Source organism: Nasonia vitripennis, chromosome 1 (assembly GCF_009193385.2).
Source record: "Nasonia vitripennis strain AsymCx chromosome 1, Nvit_psr_1.1, whole genome shotgun sequence".
In the NCBI taxonomy this organism is placed as follows: domain Eukaryota; kingdom Metazoa; phylum Arthropoda; class Insecta; order Hymenoptera; family Pteromalidae; genus Nasonia; species Nasonia vitripennis.
Genome location: NC_045757.1, coordinates 3,443,113 through 3,463,819, shown reverse-complemented (window position 1 = coordinate 3,463,819; position 20,707 = coordinate 3,443,113). Strand labels below are relative to the sequence as shown.

Here is a 20,707-nt window from a genome sequence, read left to right as displayed (position 1 = left end):
TTTGTGTCAGGCGCGAACACGTGACTCAGTATAGCTCGAATGCCTCCGCCGAGTGACCCCCCCCCCTTATATGCGCAGACGACAATCGCGCTTTGGAGTTTGGTGAACGGAAAAACAAACGGTGAAAATGGCGACGACGCGAACCGGCGGCAGCGATAAATCCAAGCCCTTTGATATGGCCTATCATGGCCACATCAACACCCTCAAACCGCTCTTAGCCCAGAACGAGAAGCTGAAAACCCAGACGGACGAGGTACGTAGTAAAATTGGAAAAAAGCGCGTTACGACATCCGTTCTGGAGCGCTTGAAAGTTCTAACCTATATAACGAAACCGCCTACAGAATCAAAGAACATTGCTCCACTGGGCAGCTTTGGGAGGCCACGACGATGTGCTCTGTCACCTGCTGTCGCTCGGCGTACCCGTGGATCCCAGAGACGACGTAAGTTAATCTCATTGAGAATTCTGTGCACGAACACCCGAGTATGACACAGCATACAAACACAACACAAAGCGCACGTAGCCGGTCACGTGGTACGCGCGGCTACAATCGGCGCGAATTTACGAATAACGTCCACTATTTCATTCGCTAGATGGAGATGACACCGCTGATACTCGCAGCATCCGCGGGACGGGAGAAGGTCGTGAACATCTTGCTCAAGGAGGGCGCGGACATAAATGCCAAGACTAGCGAAGGCCACTCCGCGTTGCAGTACGCCTCGTCCAAGAATTACAAATCCATTTGCGCGAATCTTCTTGAGAAGGAGGCGAGCATTAACATCGCTGATAAGAGAGGCGCTACGCCACTGCACAGAGCCGCTTCCAAAGGCAACCTGGAGATCGTCAAACTGCTCGTTGAGAGTGGGGAGCATTTAAACATCGGTAGGCCTAACTTTTCTTTACTTAAGACTTGGAGTCGTTAATATGATCGTATCGTTGTCGCACAGATCAAAGAGACTGTTACGGCTGCACTGCACTGCACTTAGCGTGCGAGGAAGACCGTCAGGAGGAAGCCAAGATCTTGGTAACTAACGGTGCCGATTTACACACGAAGAACAAGGAGGAGAAATGTCCTCTCGACTATTGCACTCGCGGCTTGGCTAAGGAGTTGCTGGAAATTGCGGAAAGCCGAAGCAACAATTAAGCGATAACAAAGGTAACTCGTAAGCTCGTTCTCTGTGATACGATCGGAAGGTCATGTGTAACAGGTGTCTTAAAATAAACGCAACACTTTTTTTTTAAACTAATTGGTTCTGTACTTTATTATTATATCTTCTTTTGTATATGCAAGATCCAATTAACTGTATGATCAGCGCGCGCAAGCCATCGCCTGTGTGTTTGATCGATATAAAAGGTATCAAAACTCACTCACATTTTTCCGAATCTATTAATATTTCATATTTTAATTGCATGCGTTATATTTTCTTTTATATAATGGTTTCTTTGAAACGAAAAAAATGCCACTCACTTCGTCTTTCGCCACCAGAGTAAAATTAATAATATGTGTACGTAGAAGGAAATAATAAATCGGATCTGCCGGTACTGACTTGTGGCAATTAAAAATGGAGCTAAAAAGCTAGAATCAACGAGCGTGTATATACTGGCTGCTACAGCGACGCGTGCTTTAACCAACTGAGCGCACCCGCGTAAATTTACTCGTATGTATATATACAAAATTAGTGTGTAACGACACTTTCAGAGGCTTTCGAATCCGACGGTCCTGCAACGTTACAAACAATTCCTGTTAATCATAATAAGGCCCTAGTTACATTGGATAATAAGGTTACGGTTATCGTACTGCGCACTGTCTAATGTCTATATCTTAAACACTCATCGACTTATGCGTCGTGCATTAGTATCATCAAAAAATATACTAGTCTTTCAAGTTAGTCTATTCAATTCTTATTAGTTTCGGCTTCGTTTTTTCCTCTTAATATAGGCTGTATAAATATTGTAAATGCTTTTAAATACAAAGAATTTCGTAAAATGCTCATATAAAATCGAACGTGCGAGAATTGACGTTTCGAGAACCTCCTCTCTCTTTCTTTCTCCTACCGGCAGTTTACGCATTTTTTTTTATCGAAAGTCCGTGTATATAAAGTCCATGTATGCCGGACGCAGTTTTTCTGTAATTTTTTTTTTCAAAGTTACGGTCGTGAACAAAAGGCTTCCGCTCTTTTTACTTAAAAATTTTTCCTCCCGTCATGTGTAAAAAAAAACCAAGAAAACACGCGTTCCATTTTAAAGGTACAACGCGTGAGTGATCAAACTAAAAGAAGCTTAAGTACAACGCGAGAGTAGTAGCGTTAAGTAACTTTAGTTGCTCGAATAATACGCGCGAAGGTAAATTAATTGTACGTAAGCAGGAAGCAACATTAATCATGATTTTCATTTATTTTATAAATGCTCATCAAGCGAAATGTGTAAAAGCACCAAAAGGCCGAAAAGTCACATAGCGAGTCCTTTAAAATGAAAGCGACCCCGTAACGCAGCTTCTCTACATTGTCTTCTGCTCTCTGAAGTGGATTTTATCTCTCAGAATTTCGGATCTATCGTTGAAACAACTTCATCATTTTCGTAACACAAAGTCCATACGAATGATGCTGATCGCAATGTAAAAACGTAATAGTAATTATAATAATACAATAATACAATAATATAATAATAATAATGATAATAATAATGGCTTACAACTATCTAAGAGTGTTACAGGTTTATAAACTTTTTTTTTTATTGCTAGTAGCAAGAACCTCCATTCGTTTTTTGTTTAGCTTCGCGCGCGCATCAGAACCGCGTGTCCTCATACATCATAAACCGTTCTACGGTCTCTCAATTTCCTCTTTCGGTATGGTTGTAAATTTATGTACATGATCATTAAACTTTCTTTCCTTACTTCCCGATCGCGAACTCTTGTACGCTCAAGACGTTCACATTTGCATTCGTGCGATGGCATCTCAAGAAACTAGTGTATACGCATAATCTTTAAATATTATGTACTCCTAGTATACGGGGGAGGGAACAAGAATAACAAAGATTGTATAAATCAGCATCGATCATTACTTCCCTAGACGTCTCGGTCATCTTGTTGTTCTTTTTTTCCTTTGCCCAGACAGTTTCGCAAGGGATTTGCGTACTAATCGCACTAAAAAATGCGACTGTATCTGTCTCTCGCTTATCTTTGCCTGTCTATCATTTACCCTGGAAGCCAGTGTTCTTTCCTTTCGAATTCCGGACTCTGGACGATATATACTTATATATTGTTTTATATTATGCGTTATTTCGCGTGTCGTCCTCGTCGATTTCTCGAGATTGTCTCGCACTGTATCAATTCGCGTTTTCCTCGCCATCTATGCTCTCGTCCTGCGTGGTTGAGTCGTCGCCCGAGCCTCCGGTCTGCATGGAAGTACGTTTCAGTCTCGCCGATCCCAATCCACCGATTGGTTGACCACCGCGCCTACGAACCACCAAATAAAAGTATTAGGATAAGGCTTTCATACGTATGGTCGGAATAATTAAAAATCAAATAACTTTCATCGATATCGTGAAAGATTGGGTTACGACTCGAAAATTCATCACGTAAACAGAATAGTCGAGTCAAAAATGCTATATACAAGGGTTAATTCACTCTCATGGGGAAAAAAGTTAGTGAGAAAATTCTTCGATGCATTGTTTCATGGGCCTGTCTGCGCTCCATGCTTTACGCAGAGAAAATCGGCCTGGGGCTCATCTATGAATTTTGTAAAACAGAGGAACGTGTGCGAGGAATGGATGTTCTTTTTAACTAATGCCGCATTCACCCGCGCTCGTTTTCACGCAATACCTACACGTTCAGAATAATCTCGTCCTTCCAGCGGCCACGATAAGTGGAGCCCAACGGCCTGCTAGATGACTTTGTATCTAACTCGCTGCAGCGGTCGCCGACGAGAGATAAACAGAAGATATGAAGAGGCAAAATGACAGTATATCAGACTTAAACATTTTTCTCTGATTGTTTTTTTTCTTCATTTTTTAAAGTAAACAAGTGAAAGCAAGGCAGATATAGTTTGAAATATAGCAAGGTAGACCTCGCTTTCCGTTTTAAAAGAGAAGGAAAGAAACTTTAACGACTGCGTGCTTACCTCAGTTTGTTTTTCAGATTGCCAACTTCTCTATTGAGCACCTCGTTCTGTTCCATCATATCTTCCAGATCTCTCTGTTGCTTTCGCTTGGATGCCTTGTGCCTGCTGATCTCTTCCTCGGCCTCGTCGAGCTGTCTCTTCAGGCTCTTCATTCTACCGTTGACCTTCTCCACCTGTTCCTTGTACTGCTCGGCATTCCTTCTCTCGTCCTCGACCTGGAGCACCAGCTCCTTCACCTTCTTGTCTAGCTTCCTGTTGACCTTCTGCTGCGCGAACCTCTCCTTCGTCTCTGTGTCCACTTGCTCTTCGAGGTTATTGATCTTGCTCTCGAGCGCCTGGATGGTAGCCTTGGACTTGGCTCGCTGTGCCGTCTCAAGCTCGGCCAACTTGGCTTTGAGCTCCTTGTTCTGTCGCTCCAGAAGAGACCGGTGAGATTCCAATTTTTGCGTGGCCGAGCGCTCAGTCTGTAAGTCTGTGGTGAGCTGTTCGATGGCCAACTGCGCCTTTCGTGCACGATCCATAAGAACCTAAAAAGAGTAAAATACATCAGAAAAACTTGTTTGATCGCACTACAAGAGTGAAATAAACGTAAATACGAACCTCGTTGGAGGATTGTTCTTCCTCGAGCTCTTCTTCCAGGGTGGCGATTCTCGCGTCTAGTCGGCGCTTCTCGTCGAGCAGGATCGTGCCCTTGTTCGCATTGTTGTTCAGCTCCTCCTGCAGCTCATCACGCTCGGTCTCTGCAACACGGCGAGCTCTCTCGCTACTCGTCAAGTCCTCAGTCAATTGCATCACGTCGGCTTCCAGACCCTTAACCTTTCGTTCGACTTCCTTCGAAGCAGCGGCAAGTTCGTCCCGTGCGGCTCTAGCCTCCTCTGTTTCTCGGGTGCAGTCTTTGATCTGAGTCTGCAGCTTCTTGAGCTGCTTAAGGGCGTCTTCTTTGACTTTGTTGTGCATCTCGAGTTGCTGCTCCATATCCTTGTAGTCGGCCTCGATCTTCTTGCGTTGGGCTATGGCTGCAGATCTCTGCTTCCTCTCGTCTTCTAGTTCAGCTTCCAGATCTCTCAGCTGTTTGACAAGTCCGCGACGCTTCTCCTCAGCCTGCTCTTCCTTAGCCTGGAGCTCACGCTCGAATTGCGCTCTCATGGCCTGCATGTTGACCTCGAGTCTGAGTTTGGCGTCCTCAGTACACTGCAGTTCATCTTCGAGCTCTTCAACCTGGGCCTGCTGTTCTGAGATCTTGGACTCGAGCAGACGCTTAGCTTTCTCGAGCTCGTGCACGTTTTTGTCAGCAGTACCTTGATTGTTGACGAGCTCGTCGAGTTCGGCCTGCAAGCTCTTGCGTCCGCGCTCCAGCTCTTCGACCTTGTCGTTCATCTCGTCGAGTTCGCGAGTCAAAGACAACACCTTGGTCTCCTTCTCGCGAGCTTCACGCTCCGCAGCATCGCGCAACTCGGCGTACTGCATGGATATGGCCTTTTCTTCCATGAGAACCTTGTCAAAGTTCTTCTGCTTCTTTTCTAGTTCAATAACCTTGGCGCGTTGCAGGTCCAGTTCGATTGTGCTGTCCTCAAGCTCGGCCTGGATCTTTTTCTTTGACTTGTCAAGCTTCTCGTTCGCTGCCTGGAGTTCCTCGACTTGACGCTGCAGAGCCTCGATGTCCTTTACAAGGCGCTTTCTCGCCTCCTCCAGAGCTGCAGCGTTTTCGCTTTCCTCGTCGGCACGCTTCTTGGCCTCGGTGTACTGAGTGTTGAGAGCCAGTACTTGCTTCTCGAGCGCGCGTTTGGCCTCCTCCTCTTCGTCGAGCTGATCGCGCAGGGTCTCCTTTTCACTCTCGAGGGCGCGGAGTTTCGAGCTCAGCGCAAGCTTCTGCTTGGTTTCCTCCTCGAGTTGTTGCTGAAGTTCGGTGAATTGGCCTTCGCAGGTGGCGGATGCCTTCATTGCCGCGGAAGCCTTCAACTCGGCCGTCTCCAGCTGCTGAGATACATTCTCGGCCTCGGCCTGAAGCTTGGCCACCTTCTCGGCGAGCTCCTGCCTTGCGGCTTCGACTTCCATGAGCTTGGCGTTGACCTCCACGAGTTGCTGTTCAGCTTGCTTACGCCTGCGGTCGGACTCTTGTCTGCTCGCACTCACCGAACGCAGCTCTGTTGTCAGCTCTGCATTCTCAGTCTCGAGAGCGCCCTTTGCCTTTTCCAACGCGGCCTTGGTCTTCTTCAGAGCGTCCATCTGTTCGTTTATGGTCGTCAACTCCTGGGTGTGTTTGTGGCGCATGTCCTGCAACGTCGCCTCGTGCAGCGAAGTCTCCTCCTCGAGGTTCTTCTTCAGAGTGGCTAATTCTTGTTCTCGCTTGCTTCGTAGTTCCTGCTGAGCAGCTGTCGAGTCGAGCGAGTCGAGCAGTTCGTTCTTCAAGGCCTCCAATTCCTCGTTTAAGTCGCGCTTGAGTTTCTCCGCCTTGCTGCGGGCGATTTTCTCGGCTTCGAGGTCCTCTTGCAACTCTACAAGCTGGGATTCGAGCTCGCGCAGAGCCTTCTGAGACTGGGCCTTGATCGCGCTCTCCTCATCGATCTTGGTTAGCGCCTGCGTGAGTTCTTCCTCACGCTTGCCCATCAGCAACTGCAGTTCCTCGAGCTGAGCCTTCTTTTCGGCCAGTTGCTCCTTCAGATCCGATACCTCGGTCTCGACTTTCCTCTTGGATCTGTCAACCTCCTGGCGCTGCTGGTGGTCCTTAAGCAATCTCTCCTCGAGGTCCGCGATCGTCGCCTCGTGTTTTGTCTTCAGCTTGGCCAAGTGCTTGGCTTTCTCCTCCTCTTCTGCCAAAGCCTGGGACAAGTCGTTGGCTCTTTCCTCCAGGAGTTTCTTTTCCTTCAGCAGCTTCTGGTTCGTATCGTCGGATAAGGCAATGTCTTCCTCCAACTTCTTGATTTTGGCGTCGCAGTGGACCTTCTCAAGTTGCAACTTCTGTCTGGTGGTTTCTTCCTCTTCCAGTTGCTCTTCCAGATCGCTGATATTCAATTGGAGCTTCTTCTTTTCCGCCATCAGGGCAGTGGTGCGCTCTTCCTCCTCTTCGATTCTGGCTTCCAGATCGTGCAAGATTTCTTCAAGCTCCTGCTTTCTGGCCGACAGCCTGGCGCGCATTTCCTCAGCCTCAGCGCACAGTTCCACCTCAGCTTGGAGCTGCTCGGCCAACATTGTCTTTTCCTCGATTGCCTGTTGATATTTGCGTTCGTACTCTTGAGCTGAGTGCAATTGCATTTCTAGCTTGTCGCGCACTTGCTTCAACTCGTCTTCTTTCTGGGTGAGCTTTTCCTCCTGCTTGGTCACCTCCAGCAGAGGCTTAACCTTGGTGTACAGACGCCACCATTGCCAGTTGCGAAGCTTCAGATAAGCGGCGCAATTTCTTTGAATGATACGGATAGCGTTAAGCTGCTGCAAACGTTTCTGATAGTTGCGTCTGGCCAGGAATCCACGGCAGAACGCTTGGAAGTTGACTATCAGATCTGTGATCTTGTAATCTCTCTCCTCTTCCAGATGAGCCAGAACTCCAGCTCTGAAGAAGATCTTAGATTGTCCGACCCTGTATAAGTTGGGATCCAGTTCCAGAGATTGAATCTGTAAGACGTAAAGGCGTTTTAGCAAATAAATCGTCAGCAAAGTAGCAAAAAATAATAAATATTTTAATTTAATGACAACGAACCATGTTTTCGCAAGCCTTCTTTCCATCCATGAATCCCTTGGGTATGACATTGGGTGTGAGCAGCTCGTACCGCTGTCTGAACTCCTGGAAAGGAATCCTGTTGGGGAAGCCCTGCCTGCAAATTCTGATACCCTCCAGTACACCGTTACACCTGAGCTGATCGAGAACGAGAGGAGCATCGATCTTGCCAGCGCGTTTCTCATGATTGGGAATGATACACCTCACGAAGTTCGGGTTGGTGTTGCGAAGCGTAACCATGAGCTTGGCCAGCTGTTCTTTGTACAACTGCGACACGGTACGGAACATTCCCTTGCGGGTCCTGGCACCGAATTGCGTGTCCGTGAGAGCTTGCTGGGCCATGCCAACGATCTCCGCGTCTTTCCAGATGTGGCAGACGAACGCATCCTGCGAGGCCTGCAGTAGACTGACAACGTTTTCGTTGAGTGGGTCCATGTTCTTCATAAGCCACTTGTCAGCCGAGTAGTCAACCTTGCCGGCGTAATGGATGATAGCAAAGTCGGCGACACCGCGGAAATCGGTCTTCATGAACTTGGGATGCACGTGGTGCGCGCCGACGAGCTTCTCGACAAAGGTCTTGTCGGTGGCTTTGGGGAACCAACACTCCTCGTCGAGCAGTGCCATGATACCCATGGGCTTGTCGATGAGGTCTATGGTCGGCTGAAGATCGAGCCCAAAGTCGATGAACTTCCATTCGATGCCCTCGCGCTGGTATTCCTCTTGTTCGAGGATGAACATAGTGTGGTTGAACAACTGCTGGAGCTTCTCATTTGTGTAGTTGATGCACAGCTGCTCGAACGAGTTGAGCTCGAAGATTTCGAAACCAGCCATATCGAGGATACCAATGAAGCTGGCGCCCTGGCGCTTAGTACGGTCGAGCGAGCGGTTGATACGGTTCACCAACCAGCGGAACATACGCTCGTAGCAGGCCTTGGAGATAGCCTCAACGGCGAACTCCACTTGCTCCTTGGTCTGAGCCTTGGTGACGAAGTCTCTGCCGACCTTGATGCGTGGCTTGAGGAAGGCCTTGGTCATCTCGGTAACGTTGAGACCGAGCAAGTGTGAAATCTTCTGGGCGACGGTGTTGTCGGGAAGAGTAGCCTGGTCGCTGTTGCGCTCCTGACGGAACTGCATCGAACCGAAGAGCATGACAGCGGAGACGATACGGAAGATCGAGGAGAAGTCTTCGTTGGTCATGCCCATAATGTGCATGGCCTTGACGGTCGAGGCGAACTCGGCAGCATCGTCCACGCCCGGCACCGGGAGCGCGCCGCACGACAAGAACGGGTACAGCTTGGGGTCTTCCAGGATGTATTCCTCTGCAATCACGGTACGTTATACGTTATATATGTAACCGCAATATCGTGGGAATTTTTTTATTCGGACTTTAATGAAAAAGATTGAGATAGACTTGAAGAGACAGAAAATTACTACATTGTTTGGCTACGACACACATCAATTAAAACTAATTATACACTGTCAGCACTCGAAGCAGCGTTGAGGCAATATTTACCGGAGGCACGTTTTCTCTAGTTCAAAGAACGTGTCTCTACTTAGAAAAACAAGTTTAACCGCGAAACATTTGCATGTACATCGCACACAAAAGAATCACTCACTTTTCTGTTCCGGCGATGCACCGGACAGCAGTTGATAGAATATGTGAAACGTCCTCTCATCCTTAGCCTGACGGATGGCTCGAGATTTCTCCAACAGATATGTCTCGATGTTCGCCCCGGCTATGTAGCCGGAAGCGTCGAAGTTGATTCTGATGAATTTGCCCTTGAAAAATTTGATAATTTTAATCAAGCGGTTCTCACACTAGGCGGAATTCCAAGCGCCGATAAACGGCATATGTATTCAAATTTTAATTACAAATCTCGATGAGTTGTCGTTCTTGACGGTCTTGGCGTTACCGAAGGCCTCGAGGATTGGATTCGCCTGAAGAAGTTGCTGCTCGAGTTCTCCCTGTGATCAGAATCGTAGCATTAGTCACCGATTTCGAGAAATAATATCATACATATAACATCAAAGTCGTTCGACTGTGAAATTCTTCTTGCAAGCGACAAGTGCACCGAATGACACGTTCAACGGAATGCGGTAAAATATAATTATATTATATGCGATTAATGATGGCAAAAGTTGTTGTTATTATGGGGCGAAAAGAGGGGGAAAATAAAATAATTAACCAAGACCTCATGCAGTGTTTCTCGCCGTCGTGATCGTCTTTTTTTCAACTATTCGTACACTTTCTCGTGATATTTCTATGTACAAAGAAACGACAGCAATACGATGATGGCATGTTAATTACCGCAAATTTATCCAAACCAGTCCCAGAGTTGCTCTGTAGTGGCAGTGTTGTCGTCGTGGTTATTAATTGGCAGATGCCGAGGCGCAAAGGAGTTTCGGAGTTTTTAGTAGATGTACAGTATGTGCGAGTTAGGCGGTTAGAGACAGGCGGAGTTAGACAGAGACACGCGCACAGTAGGCAGTAGGCAGCGGAAAAGGCGAAAATATCGAGATTAATAATCGGTCTTGGTGTGCGTTTATCTGTAGGTGCGTGTATGTGCGTGAGTGAGAATTGCTTGCGTCAGTCGGTGTATATACAAGAGTGCCGCCAGCCACAGTAAATGGGCTTCGATTGCTCAAAGGCTATTTTCAAATGACTTTTTCATTAGCCCTAACTTTCGTTCGTGTTATATTTATATCGCTGACGGCCTATACAGTCGTCTTATTTAATTATAGTCGCTAAGTGAAATATTCAACGTAATACAACAATCAAACGTTGCACGAACAGATCTACTTATTAGGAAAAAGATGATTGTGACGGTGATAACGATGAGAGTCCCAAAAGCGTGGCTGTAATGCCGTGGTTAGTGTTATTGCAGAATACTTTTTCTCTATCTGTATTATATGTATGAGTTACATGTATAAATGCAAAAGTTGAGTATGACAAAGCTATTTGACAGATGTGTGATTTTAAGAAACAAAAAAAAATATAAAAATAAAAGCAAACAAAAGGAGTTCACCTCCTCGGTTCAAGGATAGTGTGTTGGACTTACTATTATTAACGCCGGACTGGGAGACTAGAAGAGGCCCGGGTCGATCAGCACCGAGAAACAGAAACAGCAACAAAACGACATTAGGAGACTTTGTCCGCACAAAAGCCTCGAGGGCACATCAGAGTGTCTTCTTCGCTAATGTGTACATGGTTGTACGTGCACTTACGGAGAATTTTCGCAGCGCCTACTACGAAAATAGCCGGCGTCGCGTAACAATCGAAATCAATAGAGCGAATTAACGATTGATCGACAGACGCCAATCGACGATCGCTTTGCACGCGCAGCTGTCACTTCGAAACTTAACGCTCTCTCGCTTGTTTACACTGATTGTACTTTTTCGCGCGCGCGCGCGCGCTCCGCGTAGAGAGCGTTTAGATTCTGCAGAGTGTATTATATATCTATGTATCGTTCCGCGAACGACTTGCTCGCCGAAGTCCACCGAACACGTGTGCTTCTACATATTAGTCGGACGCTATAAAATATAGTACATGTTTGGTGCTGGCAACCTCTAATTGTTCTAGTTCAATCGTGTAACACTACAATGTGCGCAGAGTGCAAACACCTTTTTGCTCGTTGCATAATACTCGTTCTCCCGAGCCCTCGTTTACTTACAACCTGGGTTTCTTTTTTTTTTATGTACAACACGGGCGATCGTCGCGCCCTTACTTTATACACAAGGCTGTAAAGGTAGAGTAAGGTTTTTTCTTTAGGAAGAGGTCGAATCGAATCATCGATAATTCAAAAAAAAAAAAAAAAAAAAAGAAGATCCACTCGATGCCTCATTCCCTTCGCGATTCAATCAAGAGTCCAGCACGTCGGTCTCTCGGCTCAATGAATTCATTAAGAAAGCCGCGATAATCATAACCATAAAAGAAATATTTAGCGCCGAGCGGATCTTCACTTTAGGCATCGAGAGAGTGCACACTCGGCTCAACAATTTTCCAAGCGTACGCGGTTCGTCAAGGACGTCATATATGCGTGTGCTCGCGAAGAGACTCACCGCGTTGGATTTCGGTTTGGAAGCCGCGACGTAGGCCAGGTACTGGATGACTTTCTTCGTGTTCTCGGTCTTTCCGGCACCCGACTCACCCGTGCAGAGTATCGACTGGTCCTCTCGATCTGCGAAAACAATGATCGTCCGTTATTAGCATGTATATTTATAACACGACGACGACAATGACAATGGCTTACCTTGCAACATGGAACGGTAGGCAGTGTCGGTGATGGCGAACACGTGGGGCGGTACCTCGTGTCTCTTGATGCCTTTGTACCTCTCCATAATTTTTTCCGTGTAGATAGGCAGCTTCTTGTACGGATTCACCACGACGCAGAAGAGGCCGGAGTATGTCTGCAAACATTCCAAAATTCGTCATCATCATTGTGCACACATACAGAAACATATAAAAAGGCTCTACGTCCTTCAACGGGCAAGAGATCGATGGCTCGTATTTATCGCGGTAAAATGAATTGCCGGACGAGTTAGTGGGTCAATAGCGAGCGAGCGGTTTATTTATAAAGTCTAATTCCGAGTGATGCACCGCGAAGGATTACGCGGAAAAAAGAGAGCATCGAAGAGGAGTCGTAGAGATCGTGTGCATGAGCGTGTGTGTGTGTGTGTGTGCGGCTGCACGAAATGCCGAGCCGGTGACGTCAGCGGAGGACGATGCAGTGCTGCTCGGCGCTCGAGCGGAAAGGAGTCCCGCGAGGATGTGTAATACGAACGTTGCCCTGTGGTGGAAATTTTCGCTTTCGTAAATTAGTGAGACATTTGAATTTCCCGCGCGATATTCCCGAGGAATAATAGACGCTGCGCGGATGATAATTCTGGCAGGAGGCCCAGAATCACATAACGCCGTTATTCCGCTTATTCATCAAAGGCTCCTTGGCAGCTATCAAAACAAGCGAAAATCTCTTTGTCTCTGCGCAAGCAGCTCATTATTTACACTCTTTCGATTCCGATATCAAGCGTGTAGAAGAGCGTGACTCGAAAAATTGTATAAAATTCCGGAGAAAGGAAGTCCAAGCTAAGCTAAAAAAACGAGAGGCTCTTCACACACAGACGTCCCGCATGAGTAATGCTCGATCCAGAAAAGAGACATCATCAAAATTTCTTCGATTACTCATAACACCGCGGTCAGCAGTGCACGACGTTCTCTTTCTCGCTTCGCCTTCGAGGTTTTCGAAAAATTTTCCACGAAAAAAATATACGACTCCCGGCAAGGTCACCGCAGGGCTGATAAACCGTATACACACCTCCCCCATCGTTGTTTTGAGGGCGACGGCGTCGACGTGTGTGTGTGTGTGTGTGTGCAGCTGTATATGCATATAGGTGTATACATACACACACGTACAGAAAAAGAGAAGAGCAAGTTCTCCCGCGAGAGAAAAACCGGTCTCCGCATTGTTCTCTCTCTCTCTCTCTCTCTCCCTCGCGTGTCGTCGACCTGCCCTCCTGAATCTTAACATTCCTCCATACGCGGACACAACATCTCTTTTACGTACAGCACGGCGCGTGAACATAATCGCGAGAGTCGTGTGTGAAAAAAAAAGGCGCGAATTTCAAACGTCGCGTGTTTTATCCCCATAAGCGCGAAAGAAGTAGGCGAGGCCGAATCTCGGGCGAATATGGGTTGCCCATAAAAGGCCCCTGGTTTCGCGCGGCGCTGCTTTTACCTTACGTACGCGCAAGTGTGTCTGTGTGTGATACTCCTTACCGAGTGCATAAACTCGGCCAGAAGCGGGTTAAGGACGCGGAGTCCTTTTAAGGATGCGTCTTTGCGGCGCCGCTTATCTCACACCTCCACCTCGCGTTACGTGTACTCAGCACATAATACTCGTATACCTCTATCTTTCATTACGCGCGTCCCTTTCGCGACTCGAAATAATTAACAAGTGCGCGAGCTGCTCAGCTCCGAAAGAGAAACCATCGCGCGCGCGCGCGCGCGTAAGTATACATGTATATACATATACAGTGAGAGAGAAGGCGCCGAGAGTGACGCACTATATAGTCGCGGGAGAGAGAGAGAGAGAGAGAGAAGAGAGGGGCCCGCTCTTTTTTATGCCATATTTGGCGGGCGAGACGGCTTTCGACATAGTATACACAGCAGAGGCGAGAGAGCGAGGCGCATTACACAGCTCGAATCCGAATGTGTCGAATTATCGAGATTTCGGGGCCGCGAAGGATTTCTTCTTCGCCGCCGCCGCCGCCGCCGCGAAAAAGGATGTGCTGCTCCGATTGCGCGTGATGTCACCGCGCGAGCGCGACCTTTCTCTCTCGCACGTGGCCAATTTTCCCGATTTTTTATTCCCCGCTATGTCCGAGCGCGCACCGGTCAAAGCCGCGCCTTGTACGGCTCCGGAGCCGAGTTGCGCAACGAACGTTTTTTTTCTCTCCTTTTTCGCGTTGCCAAATCGACGAGGCGAATTATTCGCTGTACGTATATACTTATATACACACACACACACACACACGTATACGGCATACCGCGAGCTTAGGTAAACAGGCCGATATCGAGCTGATGCGGCGAGTTTTTAATTTTAGCGCGCGAGCGAGCAGCGCTTAGACCGTTGAGTCAGCCGATAAGACTATACGCTCGCGAGAGAGCGATGATAACAGCGACGTTTTTCTTTCACTCGCTCCGTCTTTTTCAAACAAAAATGAAGAAAAAGCGCGAGCGCGTTAAAAAAAACATAATAGAGGGAAAATCGCGCGCAATTTTTTCCGCGAAGTATAAGGTACCACATAGCGGCGGCGGCTCTGCAGCGCCAGCGAAATTCTCTCGGGGGGCAACGACTAGAAAGATGGCGGCACGCCGCCGCCGACGCTTTTTTTATCCTGCCTCTCTCTCTCTCTCTCTCTCTCTCGCTCGCACACGCATACACATACTGCGGGCTGAATCAGCCGGTATCGCGCTGAATGACTCACACTGCTCTCCTGCCTCGGGTCCACGTCGAATTAGCCATTCAAACGAATGTATCGCGGAGCTCTCTTTCCGTCTCTCGCGCACTCTCGTTTTATATGCATATATATGCATTTTCCGCGAGTGACGGACGGCATCGCTCGGCGCGATCGACGCTTATTTATTTACGTGGGCCTCGTCTCTTGGGCGGAGGAGCTTTTCGCGGGCGAGGGAGCGAGCGAGAGAAAGTGCGCCGCCGGGGCTGATAAGCGTCTCAAGGAAACGCCCGAATCGGGCCTGCGTCAGCATCGCGCATACACACACACACACACGGCGGCCGAGAGAAGGATCCTAACCTGTTGCGCGGCTTGTGTGGCTGCATAGACGACGGTATATCTTTGTTTACCGCGAGCCTCACCGCGTGTGGCTTAATTTCAATGGGGGGGAAAATGTAGCCGATGATATAAGGAGGAGGAGAGAGTTTACTCACGTAGATGAGACCGGAGTAGTAGCGGTCCTTGAGGTTGTGCAGTACCGAGGCCTCGTTCAGGCAGGTTAGCTCTGCCATGTCCTCGGCCTTGTCGAATTTCGGCGGGTTCATCTTCTGTATGTCGTCCTTGGCGACGAGTACGCGCTTGCCGGTCTCGACGATCTCGACCTCGACCTCGTCGCCGCGCTCTCCCTTGATGCTCGCCGCGACGAAGCCCTGCTGCTCCGACGGCACCCAGACGAGCTTCTTCTGCGTCCATTCCGCCTGCGTGGCCGGGTCGTTGAAGCTGTTCCTGTCCACCGAGAGGATTCGCAGCTCCGGGTCCGAGCGGTCCACCCTCGAGTCAGCGTCCGCCATCTTAACCCCCTATCTTCTCTCTTTATATGCGACGACGATCTTTCGGCAACACACACTCTCTCTCTCTCTCTCTTTCTCGTTCCTCCTCTTCTTATATACTCGCAACTCGCGTTCGCACAATCACACGCTCCGATAATAGTCTCTCTATCGTCTCTCTTTGTATCTCTCCGGTGTTGTGTACAACACACCACGAGCTCGCTCCTCTCCGAGTGTGTCCCTCTCGACTGGCGTCCGCTCGCGGACTACTGTTGCTCTCCTCAGTCCTCGCAGTCGCGAGAAGCAGGTACCGCACACACTCGCACACCGACAGGCTCTCTCGCACACAGGCTGAAACCGCCGGCGTGTCGGTTTTTCCCTACTACGCCGCCGCTGCTCCTCTCTCGCCCCGTCTCTTTCTCTCTGTGTGTACGTTGTTGACGCAGCTTCTGCCCTCCTTCGACTTCGGCTAACAAGAGCAGCCGTTGTTCGCTACCGCCACCGCCGCCACTGGAGTAGTCTTCCTCGTCGCTGCTGCTGCTGCTGCTGCGCTGCTGCTACTGCACGCACCTACTGTACCAGCCATGCCGCGTCTCTCGCGCTCTATTCCCTATCTCCCTCTCTCTCTCTCGCACACACTCGTATATGCCGGACTGTATTGTACACGCGATGTCGGCACGTTATGATGAGCTACACACACACGCACTGCAGAGCGAGACAACGACCTCCCGGTGCGGACAGTACACCCTGAGCGAGCGGCGCTTTTCCGCAGAGACGACGCAGAGAGAACTGCTGCTACCCTTTTGCGCGACCTGCGACGTGTCCTGCGCCTGCGCCTCGTGCCGCCGGCTCCCCATTGGTTACTCGCGGCTGTACACACCTATATACCGTGTACACATTCGCGACAGTGTGCACGTTCGTATCCGAAATCTACTCTCTCTCTCTCTCTCTCTCTCTCTCATCTCAACGGTCGAACTGTAGTTACACCTAGAAATACACACGGCTCCGAAAACGCAATATACCTATCCTTAGCGCGCGTGTGTTCCAGAAAATCGCGAAAAACGCCGTACGCATACTTATACGGGTACGTGTTCTTGCATATGGTTGATGTTTTGATGAATAAGTGAGAGCGCCGGCGGGGCGAACGTTTTTGGGCAAAAATCTTTCGCACCTTATTTGTCGCTGCTCCGGTGTTCTTGAACGCGCGCGAAAACGGAAAAAAAAGGATGGGAATAGCGCATGACGTAAACGAGCGTGTGTGTGTGTGTGTGCCGCGCGACACCAAATCGGTCTCTATACTCTCTCGCTTTATATACGCATGTACTCGCACACCTTAGAGGTGTCGGACGTGTACTCTGAATCACGATCCGACGATTTATAAATAAACCCGCGTCGGGATGTAATCGCGAGTTTATTTTCGATTCTTTATAATTCCGGAGAGATTTCGTTTTTGCTATGCGTGCGAAAATCGAGGCTGTAGAAAGCTGCCGCACCGACGGATGTGTGCGGCCAGCTTAGGACTGATATGATATCTCGAGCCGCTCGAGCGTATAGTTATATACACTTATCGACTGGCGCAGCAGCAGCAGCTGTTGGCTTGAATTTTAAACCGCCGCTGACGGTTAGAACAACTGCTTATACTTTGTAGTATTCAAAATTTTTTTCCAAAAGCCCGCCGTTGACATTACACTTGGATACGTGTGTGTGTGTGTGTATATAGTGCGCAAACGATGACGCGATAATTTATGACAAAGAACAGTCGAGTTACAGAGATATGTATCGGCGCTGATTAATAGTTGTCCGGATTCATCAATTCACGCGCGGATTATGGACATAGAGCGCGATTATTATACGCATACAGACACGTACAACGCTTAACGTTGTAGGCTTGTAGGAGACGTGAGTCGCGAGTGTGGGCAGCGGCGTGTGCGTGTACAAGTCAGTGGTGTACACTACATAATAGAGGCGCAGTCCGAACCACTTTGAGCTTCTAATCGCATCACTGGCCATCAGTGTCCGGATCGACGATTGACGCACAGGATATTGTACATAAGCACAGCAGCGTCATGGCGTACGGCGTCAAGTCTACCGTGGATTTGGTGAAATACGCGAAGGAAAAGAACGTGAGTGTATACAACAATGTAATATGTGGGAAATTAAATTGGAGCAATATTTTGCATTTTCCGCACGTAAACAGGCGTCGATAGTCGACCTGAGGAGCGACACGATCTCGCGATTATCGCCGGGTATGAGGAAGGCCATGTTCGAGGCGGAGGTTGGAGACGACGTGTTTGGCGACGATCCCACTGTCAAGTGTACGTTTATGTTGATTGAGTTATAGTCTATAGAGATTGTCGATGATAATGAGGATGACGCTGATTGCAGTGCTGGAGGAGAAGATCGCCAAGATGCTGGGCAAGGAAGCCGCGATTTTCGTGACTTCCGGAACGATGAGCAACTTGATTGCCGGTCAGTGAAATTGATTTATTTTTCGGATATTCGTTTATTGGACATTTCGGATATTTGAAGCGACACGTGTGCTTTCCTCTTTTTAAAACTGTAAATAACAAATGTAGATAAGAACGATGTGCGATGTGGCAGGCTTGATAACATTTTTCAAAATAGCTTTAGCTATATTGCACGACCGATATTAGCTATTTAACGAGACCATAACAAATCTCATCCCCTGCAGTACTGAACCACTGCGAGGAGCGCGGCAGCGAGGCCTACTGCGGCGAAAGTTCGCACATCGTATTGCACGAGCAAGGCGGCGCCGCTCAGCTCGGCGGGGTGAGCCTCTGCCCGATACCCAACGAGCCCGACGGCACCTACTCCCTGCGCAAGCTCGAGAGCAAGCTCAAGAGCAACTGGCTGCACGAGCCCGTCTCCAAGCTGGTCTGCGCCGAGAACACCATCACGGGCCGCGTCTTACCCCAAGCCTGGGTCGATCAGCTGATCGCGCTGGCCCGTCGGCACGGACTGAAGCTTCACCTGGACGGCGCCAGGATCTGGAACGCAGCGGCTGCCTCGGGTAGGAGCGTCCAGGAACTGGCCCAGGGCTTCGACTCGGTGAGCGTGTGTCTGAGCAAGGGTCTGGGAGCACCGGTGGGCTCGTTGCTCTGCGCCAGCCGGGAGTTCATCCACAAGGCCCGGAGGACAAGGAAGGTGCTGGGCGGTGGCATGCGTCAGGTTGGCGTTCTCGCCGCGGCTGGACTGCAGGCGCTGGTGGAGGTGCTTCCGGTTCTGCATCTGGATCATCGTCGGGCTCGGGAGATAGCCGAGGCTGTCAACGCCATCGGCTCGGAGAACTTCGAGGTCGACATGGGGATCTCGACGACGAACATGGTGCTGGTGCAGTCGAAGACCGGCATGGTTACGAGACTCGTCACGAGGCTGCAGGAGGTGTGGCGGGACGAGGAACCCGACGACAGGATCATCGTTCGGGGTATGGCTCTGACTGACTGCTTGGCCAGATTCGTCATCTACTACGAGGTCACAGACGACATGGTGCGCGATGCTGTGAAAAAGATCAACCTGGTTATTCGGGAGATCGATGCCGAGGTTCAAAGGGAATCCTGATTTTGTATTGTTTTTTTGTTTTTTTTGTTTTTTTTTTAATATACACAGTTTTGTTGTTGATCGAAATCCTTTGGTGGTTTATTGATTTCCCCTTCCGTACGACAATGAAATGATAAGCAGATAGATAAGTGAGAGTTGAACTAAGTATACTTGGAAAACAATTCACGTTAGTTCAGCCGTTCTCGCAAAAACTCAGAATACAGGCGCATACCTGTTGCTCCATATAAAACGATCGAAAAGAACACATACCATCCGTCGATAATGCAACAACTGCAGCCTTATCAATTATCACTCACCGCACACCGATGTCGCTTGCAGTCACTTGTCTTCTTGCCGGCATAATAACTCGTTGCGCGATTCTCATTAATATACCCCCCCAGTCCATCTTTATTCATATACAAGCCTCAAATCAGCCAGTTTCCACACGGCACCCAACCGACTACCGACATCGTGATTCAGCACAAGAAGCCTTAACTTTCCGTTTGATTAGTCGTCGCCGATATCACACGCAGTCGCAATCTAGCCGCCGAGCAGTTGCATCTTCTTCCTCCCGGCATCTTTGATACGCAAATTCAGAAAAAATGACCAAGGCCGTGTGCGTTCTTCAGGGCGACTGCAAGGGAACCCTGTTCTTCGAGCAAGACGTAAGTCCAATCTTGTGAAGACTACTTTTCCTCTTCTCTAAGACCACTTATGAGTAACGCGTATATTTATTTACACGAATAGGGCGATGCGGTCAAGGTCACCGGCCAAGTGTCCGGCTTGAAACAGGGACTGCACGGATTCCACATTCACGAGTTTGGCGACAACACCAATGGTCGGTATACATATAATATTGCAACGACATTATTCGTATTCGATGTAGTATTTATGTAACACTTTTTTTATGTCGTGTCACCTGCGTTATTCAAGGTTGCACCAGTGCCGGACCTCACTTCAATCCCCTGGCTAAGGAGCACGGAGGCCCAACTGACTCTGTTCGTCACGTAGGCGACCTGGGTAATGTTGAGGCTGACTCAGATGGTGTTGCCAAAGTCAGCATCACCGACAAACAGATTCAGCTGCAGGGAGCGCACAACATCATTGGCAGAACTCTTGTGGTGAGTTTAATTATATGCTGATTTAGGCACTCTTAAAGTTTTTCAGTTTGCGTCGTGACTCGATAAATTTGTTTGCTTCAGGTTCACGCTGACCCTGATGACTTGGGAAAAGGTGGCCATGAACTCTCCAAGACCACTGGCAATGCAGGAGGCCGTTTGGCATGCGGTGTAATTGGCATCACAAAGGCATGAACTACTTACAGTAAAACGTGAAAAATTACAAAGCTTTAGATCTTCATATCTAACTACTTGAAGTAGTTGTTGTATAAATTAATCATTCCTCTTGTAACACAATTTTTATTAAGGAAAAAGTTGTACTATTACTATTACTTTATATTCTAAAGATATACAAAATGTGTACCTATACATTTGGGTTCGTTAATTCATTTTGATTAAAGAATTGAGAAAAAACTCAAGAC

General features: G+C 48.5%; 4 protein-coding genes across 7 annotated transcripts; 3 read left to right on the top strand and 1 right to left on the bottom strand.

The window, feature by feature from the left end:
* The first annotated feature begins 32 nt into the window (after nucleotides 1-32).
* Nucleotides 33-1,245, top strand: LOC100123841 (26S proteasome non-ATPase regulatory subunit 10). The gene is made up of 4 exons (XM_001607544.4): nucleotides 33-253; nucleotides 342-440; nucleotides 592-880; nucleotides 946-1,245. Exons 1-4 carry the CDS (start codon nucleotides 128-130, stop codon nucleotides 1,140-1,142), a joined length of 711 nt encoding a protein of 236 aa, XP_001607594.1. The 5' UTR covers nucleotides 33-127; the 3' UTR covers nucleotides 1,143-1,245.
* Nucleotides 1,230-16,420, bottom strand: LOC100123838 (myosin heavy chain, non-muscle). Of its 4 annotated transcripts, XM_031922143.2 has the most exons (12): nucleotides 15,277-16,420; nucleotides 12,079-12,235; nucleotides 11,888-12,006; nucleotides 10,888-10,911; nucleotides 10,137-10,169; nucleotides 9,701-9,793; nucleotides 9,445-9,607; nucleotides 7,811-9,147; nucleotides 4,717-7,725; nucleotides 4,117-4,643; nucleotides 3,823-3,903; nucleotides 1,230-3,452 (listed from the first exon to the last, which is right to left on the bottom strand). In XM_031922143.2, exons 1-12 carry the CDS (start codon nucleotides 15,631-15,633, stop codon nucleotides 3,323-3,325), a joined length of 6,030 nt encoding a protein of 2,009 aa, XP_031778003.1. In that variant the 5' UTR covers nucleotides 15,634-16,420; the 3' UTR covers nucleotides 1,230-3,322. The 4 variants fall into 4 exon arrangements, with proteins under 4 accessions (XP_031778003.1, XP_031778005.1, XP_031778004.1 ...); XM_031922145.2 differs by lacking the exon at nucleotides 3,823-3,903; XM_031922144.2 differs by lacking the exon at nucleotides 10,137-10,169.
* LOC100123835 (L-allo-threonine aldolase) lies at nucleotides 15,090-20,654 on the top strand. Its single transcript, XM_031922152.2, has 8 exons — nucleotides 15,090-15,176; nucleotides 17,496-17,732; nucleotides 17,807-17,924; nucleotides 17,995-18,078; nucleotides 18,302-19,832; nucleotides 19,915-20,005; nucleotides 20,101-20,288; nucleotides 20,370-20,654. The coding sequence occupies exons 2-5, from the start codon at nucleotides 17,676-17,678 to the stop codon at nucleotides 19,186-19,188; spliced, it is 1,146 nt and encodes a 381-aa protein (XP_031778012.1). The 5' UTR covers nucleotides 15,090-15,176; nucleotides 17,496-17,675; the 3' UTR covers nucleotides 19,189-19,832; nucleotides 19,915-20,005; nucleotides 20,101-20,288; nucleotides 20,370-20,654.
* LOC100116946 (superoxide dismutase [Cu-Zn]) lies at nucleotides 19,209-20,704 on the top strand. Its single transcript, XM_001608053.6, has 4 exons — nucleotides 19,209-19,832; nucleotides 19,915-20,005; nucleotides 20,101-20,288; nucleotides 20,370-20,704. Exons 1-4 carry the CDS (start codon nucleotides 19,770-19,772, stop codon nucleotides 20,478-20,480), a joined length of 453 nt encoding a protein of 150 aa, XP_001608103.1. The 5' UTR covers nucleotides 19,209-19,769; the 3' UTR covers nucleotides 20,481-20,704.
* The last annotated feature ends 3 nt before the right edge of the window (nucleotides 20,705-20,707 follow it).

Bases quoted from the DNA above. Each gene is read 5' to 3' on its own strand.
- LOC100123841 (XM_001607544.4), top strand. From the start codon at position 128: ATGGCGACGACGCGAACCGGCGGCAGCGATAAATCCAAGCCCTTTGAT. The intron at 441-591 runs GTAAGTTAATCT...TTCATTCGCTAG, and splicing joins CCGTGGATCCCAGAGACGAC to ATGGAGATGACACCGCTGAT. The intron at 881-945 runs GTAGGCCTAACT...GTTGTCGCACAG, and splicing joins TGGGGAGCATTTAAACATCG to ATCAAAGAGACTGTTACGGC.
- LOC100123838 (XM_031922143.2), bottom strand. From the start codon at position 15,633: ATGGCGGACGCTGACTCGAGGGTGGACCGCTCGGACCCGGAGCTGCGA. The intron at 9,608-9,700 runs GTAATTAAAATT...AAATTTTTCAAG, and splicing joins ACGACAACTCATCGAGATTT to GGCAAATTCATCAGAATCAA. The intron at 4,644-4,716 runs GTTCGTATTTAC...TACTCTTTTTAG, and splicing joins AAGAACAATCCTCCAACGAG to GTTCTTATGGATCGTGCACG.
- LOC100123835 (XM_031922152.2), top strand. From the start codon at position 17,676: ATGGCGTACGGCGTCAAGTCTACCGTGGATTTGGTGAAATACGCGAAG. The intron at 17,925-17,994 runs GTACGTTTATGT...CGCTGATTGCAG, and splicing joins CGACGATCCCACTGTCAAGT to TGCTGGAGGAGAAGATCGCC. The intron at 18,079-18,301 runs GTCAGTGAAATT...CATCCCCTGCAG, and splicing joins GATGAGCAACTTGATTGCCG to TACTGAACCACTGCGAGGAG.
- LOC100116946 (XM_001608053.6), top strand. From the start codon at position 19,770: ATGACCAAGGCCGTGTGCGTTCTTCAGGGCGACTGCAAGGGAACCCTG. The intron at 20,006-20,100 runs GTCGGTATACAT...GCGTTATTCAAG, and splicing joins GTTTGGCGACAACACCAATG to GTTGCACCAGTGCCGGACCT. The intron at 20,289-20,369 runs GTGAGTTTAATT...TGTTTGCTTCAG, and splicing joins TCATTGGCAGAACTCTTGTG to GTTCACGCTGACCCTGATGA.